General features: G+C 38.2%; 1 protein-coding gene across 1 annotated transcript in view; it reads right to left on the bottom strand.

The window, feature by feature from the left end:
- Positions 1–10,119, bottom strand: part of LOC106872176 (actin-interacting protein 1) — a 51,917-nt gene that overhangs the window by 5,731 nt on the left and 36,067 nt on the right. Inside the window, exons 9-13 of the mRNA XM_052975649.1 lie at positions 9,208–9,349; positions 5,966–6,052; positions 4,804–4,952; positions 2,901–2,982; positions 1,108–1,215 (exon numbers count right to left, since the gene is read on the bottom strand). Coding sequence (XP_052831609.1) covers positions 1,108–1,215; positions 2,901–2,982; positions 4,804–4,952; positions 5,966–6,052; positions 9,208–9,349 — 568 coding nt within the window. The remainder of the gene's footprint in view (positions 1–1,107; positions 1,216–2,900; positions 2,983–4,803; positions 4,953–5,965; positions 6,053–9,207; positions 9,350–10,119) is intronic.

The raw sequence follows: 10,119 nt of genomic DNA, 5'->3' as shown, positions 1-10,119 counted from the left end.
TTTGTGTATGTTTCTTTTAGTTATGTAATTGATAATCACATGTGCACGACATTACTTTTAGCAAAAATGACTATATTACAAAAAACTGCTTTTTCTGCAATACGGCAAATTTTCACAATAATCTAACTGCAAGTTATAACTGATATAAACATTTGAATACAAAAAAAAAAAAAACATTTTGGGGAATTTTCTGCTAAATTCCCAGTGAAATTATTTAAAAATTTGTTACTAATTACTGCTTCAATCAAATGTCACTTCAATTGATTGGTTTTTAAAAGCCAACTGTTTGATAAATTGTATTTTGATCAGCTGTCTGCATATCAAGGAATCTAACACTCTAGGTCTTTAGATTCTGTCAATAGAATGTTACCTGGGCAGCAGAGAGAGGAATTGGAAGGAGATATATGATACGTTGGTTGGCTGGTTGGTTGGTTGGTTGGTGAGCAGGTTGGTCCAAAGTCCCAGAATATTGGTGTATAGGTTGTAATAAAGAGTGCTATGAGGGCTCAATTCAATTGAAGAAAAAGAGGACGAGGGAAATTGACCAAGAGATTGAGTAGATTAGCACAGAGTCTAACAGTGAAGTTGAAGGCAGTTGGTGAATGAAGTAGGATATTTAGAAACAAGAAGGCGGTGAGCTGGCAGAGACGTTACCCTGCCGGGCGAAATGCTTAGCGATATTTCGTCTGCTGTTACGTTCTGAGTTCAAATTCCACCGAGGTCGACTTTGCCTTTCATCCTTTCGAGGTCGGTAAATTAAGTACCAGTTGCGTACTGGGGTCGATGTAATCGACTTAATCCCTTTGTCTGTCCTTGTTTGTCCCCCTCTATGTTTAGCCCCTTGTGGGCAATAAAGAAATAAGAAATAAGAAACAAGAAGGCCATGATGCTCACGCATCTCACTGAAATGTGTACCTTATAAGGGTGGTCACAGTCAGTACCCCTACTGAGACCTTAATCCACAGGATTAGCAGAGGAAGCACCCAAGATGATGATTTAAAGCTTCAGTTATAGAACAAAACATTCTTCATTCTGTGAGAATGGAGAACTCAGACAAACATTTCTAAATATCAACAAGATTTTCTCACAGAAAATATAACAACTTACCAGTCCACCCACTGCCAACAGTGAGCCATTCACATTAAAAGCAACTGAACATCCATCATATGAAATTGGCAGTGTTAGGACAATGCGTTCACCTTGCAATAATATTACCTGGAAAAGAAAAAAAACATTTGTTAAAATAACAGAGAAGAGAAGAGAAATTGAACCACTATCACCTACCTAACACCATAAAAGAATAAATACAATGGTGAGGGGTATCTAACAGTATAGAAATAGAAGTCAAAATTCCCATACATCTCATCCACTGAAGGTCACACCAACCTAAACATACTATGCTGAAAAATAATAAGGAAAAAGTAAGATGGTCATGGGTGGAGCAACTTTGATGATAGTCTGGGGGATCAGGGCTGACCTGGGGTTAAACAACTGCTACACTTATTCAAGCAGGAACCAGGAATGGCCATGGGCTCCCATGAGTTGGCACTCCGTCGCTTACGACGTCAAGGGTTCCAGTTGATCCGATCAACGGAACAGCCTGCTCGTGAAATTAACGTGCAAATGGCTGAGCACTCCACAGACACGTGTACCCTTAACGTAGTTCTCAGGGATATTCAGCGTGACACAGTGTGACAAGGCTGACCCTTTGAATTACAGGCACAACAGAAACAGGAAGTAAGAGTGAGAGAAAGTTGTGGGTGAAAGAGTACAGCAGGGTTCGCCACCATCCCCTGCCGGAACCTCGTGGAGCTTTAGGTGTTTTCGCTCAATAAACATTCACAACGCCCAGTCTGGGAATTGAAACCGCGATCCTATGACCGCAAGTCTGCTGCCCTAACCACTGGGTCATTGCACCTCCACATGGACTCCCATAGAACTGGCTTAAACCAATGCCTTGTGTGAAGAATTTTAATTAACAGAAATGGAAAGATGATGTCTTCCATTTTCTGATATTGTCAAAGGCAACAAACATCAAAGAAGGGACTGAAATTCTTGTTTTCTTTCTTTGAATGAAATCTCATTAAATTTGTTCTGTGCCAAGTTACAGGCACTCCCTTGTTACTCTTGCAGTCAGGAATGTAGTGAACCAGTGATTGGTCAGTTGCAGACATGTAACCAACAATACAACTGTTCATAAAATATGATAAATACAAAATTAATTAAAATAAAAAAAGCAAACAGATGAAACACGTGCATGTGTGAGGCCACAGGTTCAATCCCATTGCAAAGCATGTTGAGTGTACCTGAGTCACTGGTTGACCAAAATCTTGACATCAGGATGGAAACTGTTTGGAAGCCTGTCAGATGGATTGTACCTGCAGTTCATTAGGTCCCCTGCTGATTCTGCCTAAGGAACACTCAACCATTCGGAGGCTGAGTCAATGTACAAGGGGCTCAGATAACCACACGATACCCACCATTGAAACCATGGATGTCTATTTACCACCAGTTGTACTCTAGGAACTGTACTCTATTCACTATACTCTCCTGACTGTACTCAACAATAACAGCAAAAGTTGGCAGAACAATATTCTATATTCACAGGAATTGCATTTAGTTGCCTTCCTCTGCCTGTTTCTCCTCCCACTTCTGCTCTAAATATAATTTTTTAACTAATGAGGGAGCTTCTACATGGTTGTTAGAAATAACTCATTCAATCATCTTTAAAAAAAGAAGGACAATGTGATCCTATTTGTACTACTACAACTAACAAACAACTTTGAATCGGTGAAAACTGGCCTTGGATTATAAGTCTATTAAACAAGAATTGACCTGGGGCTAAACAGCAACATGAAAGCAGAAAGAAGATAATAAAAAAAAAAACCCCCAATAATTACATGTTTGACACAGGCAACTGCAGTAAGGTTGTTGTGGACTGCAACTGCACGGGGCTGAGATTCTAATTTTACTGAGGCATTTCTGAAAATAGTAATTAAAATGGAAAAATATCAACACTATGTGTGAGTGTATATATAAATATGTGTGTATGTGTGCATGTGTATGTATATATGTGTGTATCATCATCATTATCTAACATTCATTTTCCATGCTGGCATGGGTTGGATGGTTTAACAAGAGCTAGTGAGACACGGGACTATGCCAAGCTCTGATGTTTGCTTTGGCACGGTTTCTACAATTGGATTCCCTTCCATACATGGACACACACATACACATGGTTCTGGGTTCCGTCCTACTGCATTGGCACCTTGGGCAAGTGTCTTCTATTATAGCCTCAAGCAAACCAAAGCCTTGTGAGTGGACTTGAGAGATGGAAACTAAAAGAAGCCCATCATATATGTGTGTGTGTCTGTATATATCTATATATGTGTGTGTGTGTGTATTTGTATCTGTCTTTGTCCCACATCACTGCTTGACAACCAGTGTTAGTGTATTTTCATCCCCGTAACTTAATGGTTCAACAAAAGAGACTGAGAGAATAAGTAACAGGCTTTAAAAAAGAAATAAGTCCTGGGATTGATTTGTTTGACTAAATCCCTTCAAGTCAGTGCCCCAGCATGGCCACAGTCTAATAATGGAAACAAGTAAAAGATAAAAAACAAAAAAAATCTGTGTGTGTGTGTGTGTTAATGACATACAAAAATAAAAGTAAAAATAAAATAAATTAGTCATTAAACAGAGGACATTAAATATACAATCACTACAATTTGTAGTATTTCTGATTGTTTCTTAAGACTACATATACATAACTCATCCCTGGAGAGAAAACATATAAACAATGTTTGTAGCCTAGTGGTTTAGATGCTACACTCACAATTGCAAGATTGTGGTTTCAATTCCCAAACTGGTTGTGAGTTGTGTTCTTGAGCAAAAACACTTCATTCCACACTGCCCCTGTCCACTCAGCTGTGAATGGATAACTCTGTGATGGATTGGGATGCAAGGATGAGCTGGTAACTCAGGATAATAACCCGAACGGAAGTCTCATGAGCCACCTCTTGTGTTCAGCGATCAAAAAGATGAATAGTACAACCTGTTCCGTGCATCCCAACTGGTTGGGATTGATTGTTCAACCATGTTGAACTTCATTAAAACTGTCAATCATAACATCAGTTTTCTATGCTGGCATGGGTTGGACAGTTTGACTGAAAAGTGGTAAGCTGGGGATCTGCACCAGGTTCCAATCTGATTTGGCATGGTTTCTACAGCTGGATACCCTTCCTTACGCCAACCACTCCAAGAGTGTAATGGGTGCTTTTGACAAAACACTGGCATTGGCCATGATTACAATCTCACTTGGCTTGACAGGTTTTTTTCAAGCACAGTATATTGTCAAAGGTCTTGGTCACTTGTCACTGCCTCTCTGATGCCCAAGGTTCAAAAGATGCTTTTTACATGCCAATGGCACAGATGCCAGTTATGAAACACTGGCATCAGCAACGACTATGATCTCACTTGACTTGATGGGTCTTCTCAGGCACAGCATATCGCCCAGTGTTCAAAGGGTGCTTTTTACTGAATTTTTCCTTTGGATGAGGTCTTGGATGAGGTCTTACAATAATGGTAACTTAAATAAGGAACTGTATCTGCTGTGGTTTACTTAGGTGGTAGACTTAATCCATCAGTTTGGGTTCCTTTAGCTGAGTCCCCTCTGTTGCAAACTTCTGAATCTCTAAATTTAAAGTTAGGAACATGAGACACTAACAAAGGCATTTCACCCTGAGGGACACAATAAATGGAATTCTGCAAGCTGAAAGAAGGATCAGATTCTGAAGAACCTACCCGTATTGCATTGAGGAAATTGAGGTGAATCGAATTGTGTCGTCCATGCTGATGGAAATCAAATTATCGCCAGACACCACAAGATCCTGTATCTGACTCTGGTGAGGTTTACCAACGATTCTATCATCAAGTCCATTGACAAGATCCCAGTAATGTGACAGGAATTAAGGAAAAGCTTTAAATCATCGTCATTATCATAATCATTCATCCTCAGCCATAAATAGCATTCATTTGACAATTAATAAACAGATAGCATTAAGTATTGTTGTAACACACACATTCCCAAATCTGATGAACACTCTAGAGGATTTAACTCTAGCAATGGATTAGCATTATTAACTTATTGTTATCTTTACCAACTTATTATTATTACATTATCAACTTCTTATTATCATCATTATCAACTTATCATAATAATTATTATTATTACATTATCAACTTATTATCATCATTATCAACTTATTATTATTATTAATAATAACAATAATAATAATAATTTAAAAAATTCATTTTATTCATTTGCCCAGAAATTTCTTTAGGTTGATGAATAAATCCTCAGACGAGCTTTATTATGTTGTAATCACATTAAATAAATCACTGCATACACCCTCATTAATGACATTACTATATACTGATCAATTCTTCATTAATCAAATCACTCTATATTCATAAATCATCTCACTAGGCAGTGAACTGATAGACTGAGTTCAAATAACACTGAATTCAATTTTATCTTCCATCTTCCCAGGGCCAGTTAAGGACCAGAGACCAGTTTAGGCCAAAAGACCAAACACATTAGATGAGACATTGCTTCTACATTCCACACTCAATACGTCATATATACACTCTTTATTTTTAGCAAAATACACCTTCCAAATATCTAGTCTTCTCATTATATACCCCACCTGTTCTTTGTATCCCTTCTCATCATTTCTACATTCCACTCTCAATGCATCATAAACACAGTCTTTATTATCAGCAAAATACACCTTCCAAATATCTGGTCTTCTCACTATACACCCCTGCACCCATTCATTATACATTCTATTTCCTAAGTGTTATAGAAGACTACAATGTTATAAGTCAGGAATAAAAATAAAACAAACACATTAAAAACATACAGTAAACATAGAATAACAAATACAGTGAACAAAGACGAAAGGATATTGATGTGACCAGAACTGCAGCCAGTGAAAACCAATTTTCTGTCAGGTGTGGTGGCCAGGGCTGTTATTGGTTTGTTGTGACCCTAGACAAACAAAAATAATAACAACATTAATAATAATAATAATGATGATGATAATAATGGTTGCTAATTTTGGCACAAAGCTAGCAATTTTGAGGGGAGGGGGAGTTAGTTGATTACATCAACCCCAGTGTTTCACTGGTACTTAATTTAAAGACCTTGAAAAGATGAAAAACAAAGTCAACCTTGGCGGAATTTGAACTCAGAACACAGTGACAGATGTAATACTGCTAAGCACCTCATCCAGCACACTAATGATTCTGCCAACTTGCCATCCCTTTCACTATAACCACAAGGCCCAAAATTTTGGTGGGAGGGGGGGGGGCTAGTCAAATACAGCAACAGCGCATAACCGGTACTTATTTCATTGACCCTCAAAAGGATGAAAGGTCACTAAGCATTTTATGTGGCATGCTAATGATTGTACCAGCTTGCCACCTTCTTAATAATAATTTTAATATAGGTACAAGGCCAGAAATTTTGGTGGCAGGGGTCAGTCAATTATATTGACCCCAGGATGTGACTGGTGGTTTTATTGATCTCAGAAGGTTGAAAGGCAAAGTTGCTCTCCACAGAAGATAAAGATACTTGAATGTTTTATATTTCTAACAAAGAAACAAGACATGAAATATTGGAATCATTAAAGAACTAATTCTTTAATGATTTAAAAAGTTTACACAATAGAATAGGTAAATAGTAAGATAAAAAAAAACAAAACAAAAAACTAAGGATGATCTGTTTCAGTAAACAATAAATATATGAGACCCTTCATTGAGGAAGAAATACCACTTAGTCTCAAAGTTTGAAGCCTAAAAAATTACATGTAAAAAGAATTACATATTAACCATTTTTCATAGCCAAGTGCTGACATATCTGTGAGGGCATGACTGAGTGTAAAGTAGTTACAGCTGTTGTCTCAGTTAACTGTGAAATAATGAACAGTTAAGATCACTCTAATAATGTTAGAGATGTCTACAATGTAAAATATTTGGTACAATTGGTAGGTATGTGTTTTGTGGAATTATTACCAGCAACCTTCAGAACAGGAAGCTAGAATATAATACTTCCAGGATTGTAAGCACTACAATGAATATATCTCTGTTCCCCAAAAATGAACAGGTATTGAAATAGAATTATCATGGAACTGTTTCTATACATTCTACATCAAACCGTCTTTTATATTATATTTATACAAGTCTGGGAAAGGTTGTTTATGGATGACTAGCTGTCGCCCTCTCTGTGCCACCAATATTATCCAAGGGAAAGGCAAAGGCTGATACAGCTTGGCACCAGTGATGTCACAACTCATTTCAACAGCTGAGTGAACTGGAGCAATGTGAAATAAGGTGTCTTGCTCAAGAATACAACACACAGCCCAGTCTGGGAATTGAACTCACTGCCTCATGATTGTGAAGCCAACATTCTAACCACTGATCCATGTGCCTTCACTATATATATAGTTGCACACACACTCACACACAAGTGTTCTACGATGTACAAACTTTTAGCACTGAATAAAAAAAGGAAATAATTGATGTAGCTATTAAATAAACAATAAAAAGAATTAACTGCCTAAGTTTTAATATAATAATGCTGCTAATGAAATTATAAATATCAATGTGAAACAGTGGAGAGAATGAAATCCTTAACAGTACACCTGTTACTCTTCTCCGTCCTAATACTTCATAATACTTAATATTGTGAGAATAAGAATAGGGCCAAGTTCAAGGAGCTCCTATCTCTGCTGGCAACAAAGGGCCTCGCCCTCAGAGTGAAAGGCAGATTGTACGATGCCTGTGTGCAAAAAGCTATGCTACATGGGAGTGAAACATGGGTTGTGACAGCTGAGGACATGTGTAGGCTTGAAAGAAATGAAGCCAGTATGCTTTGCTGGATGTGCATGTCTGTGCATGTATGACATAAGTTGGGCATAAGCGGCATCGGATGTGGTGTGCAAGAAAGAGGACTGTGTTGGTATGGTCATGTGATGCGCATGGATGAGGACAGCTGTGTAAAGAAGTGCCGATCTCTAACTGTGGAGGGAACCTATGGTAGAGGTAGACTCAGGAAGACATGGGATGAGGTGGTGAAGCATGATCTTCAAACTTTGGGCCTCACAGAGGCAATGACTAGTGACCGAGACCTTTGGTGATATGCAGTGCTTGAGAAGACCTGTCAAGCCAAGTGAAATCATAGTCGTGGCCAATGCTGGAGTCTCGTAACTGGCACATAAAAAGCACCTGATGAGCATTGGGCCTTATGGAGGCAAAGTGGCCAATGCTGGTGGCATGTGAAAAGCTCTTTTCAAGTTTTGGGGCTCACAGAGGCAACGATGAATGACTGAGAGACTTTGGCATTATGTTGCGCTTGACAAGAAGACCCATCAAGCCAAGTAAAATCACAGTCGTATTAGATACTGGTGTCATGCAAATGGCACCTGTGCCAGTGGCACGCAGAAGAACCCATTACACTCTCAGATTGGTTGGCGTTAGGAAGGGCATCCAGTCATAGAAACCATACCAAATCAGAGTGGAGTCTGGTGCAGCCTTCCAGCTTGCCAGCCCTGGTCAAACCGTCCTACCCATGCCAGCATGGACAAGGGACGTTAAGTGATGATGATGATTATTAATTATTTTACCATTAACAATCTCCTACATTATCACAAAGCCACAAATTTGATGTTGTAATATTCATGACCTGATCATGAGATGTTAGAGGATGTAAATGAAGTTGAAGTCCTAAAAAAGCATTTTTTACCTGTGTGGACCTAAAAAAATATGCAGAGTCACATAATGGTAAAAATATCCACATTCAAAACTTGATTCCTACCAACTGACTGACAGAAACAACAGTTGCAAGTCAACTGGCAGAAACGTTAGCATGCCGGGCGAAATGCTTAACCATATTTTGTCTGCCGTTACGTTCTGAGTTCAAAATTCCACCGAGGTCGACTTTGCCTTTCATCCTTTCGAGGTCGATAAATTAAGTACCAGTTACGCACTGGGATCGATGTAATCGACTTAATTCCTTTGTCTGTCCTTGTTTGTCCCCTCTATGTTTAGCCCCTTGTGGGCAATAAAGAAATAAGAAACAACAGCTGCAAGTCAACTTAAGAAAACACACACACACATACACCGCTTGTGAGATGTTAAACACACCTTAAGAACACGAAGAGGCTTCTCTGGGCAATTCCTGTCTAAATATGTAACAAATCCAGACAAAGAGACTGTGATGATGCTATTACCAATCCAAATACAACTGACCAACATGTCCTCCAGTGTCTTCCCAAACACAAATTCCCTGGAAAAAAAAAAACAAACAACTTGTTTAACAACAAATTAATACCATTTGTGAAATGATGACTCTCCTAATGAAGAAAGTTAATTTAGATATATTTAATAACTAATTAATAGCATTGTGAGAAAATGAACTTCCTAATTAAGAAAGTTAATTTAGATCAATTCTTGTTTCTAATGAAAGATTCCTTATGAAACATTAAGATTTTTTTTTTCTCTTTTTCTATATAAACTTAACTAAACTTAGCTTGGAAGGGCATTCAGTTGTACAAAAAAAAAAACATGCCAAAACTGACATTGTATGTGCTAGTGCCATGTAAAAAGCACTCACTCCACTCCGTAGAGTGGTTGATATTAGGAAGGGCATCCAGATATAAAACCCATGCCAAAACAGACAGTGAAGCATGGTGCAGTCTTCTGCTTAGCTAGCTCCTGTCAAGCTGTCCAACCCATACCAGCATAGAAAGTAGACGTTAAATGATATATACATACACACATGAACAATATATAACTGGATGGAACTTTTTTGTTGATCTTAACCTAACAGAACAGCAAACTATATCCAACAGTTTTCTACTGCAAATTCATAATTTATATATGTTTGGCATGATAGCATGTAAATTGGTAGAATCTTTAGGGTCACTCAACTTAACATAGCTCAGCCTGAAGACTGCTTGGAGACACATGGTGTGTAATAAAAACCTGCCTAGACCTGCTTCTCCAAAGCAGGAAACTATGAGTAGCTCATATTGTGTACATTAAATTATATATATA

The sequence above is a fragment of the Octopus bimaculoides genome, chromosome 22, assembly GCF_001194135.2.
Source record: "Octopus bimaculoides isolate UCB-OBI-ISO-001 chromosome 22, ASM119413v2, whole genome shotgun sequence".
NCBI classification, from domain to species: Eukaryota; Metazoa; Mollusca; class Cephalopoda; order Octopoda; family Octopodidae; genus Octopus; species Octopus bimaculoides.
The sequence above is the reverse complement of the archived record's forward strand: the minus strand, read 5'-3'. Positions and strand labels throughout refer to the sequence as shown.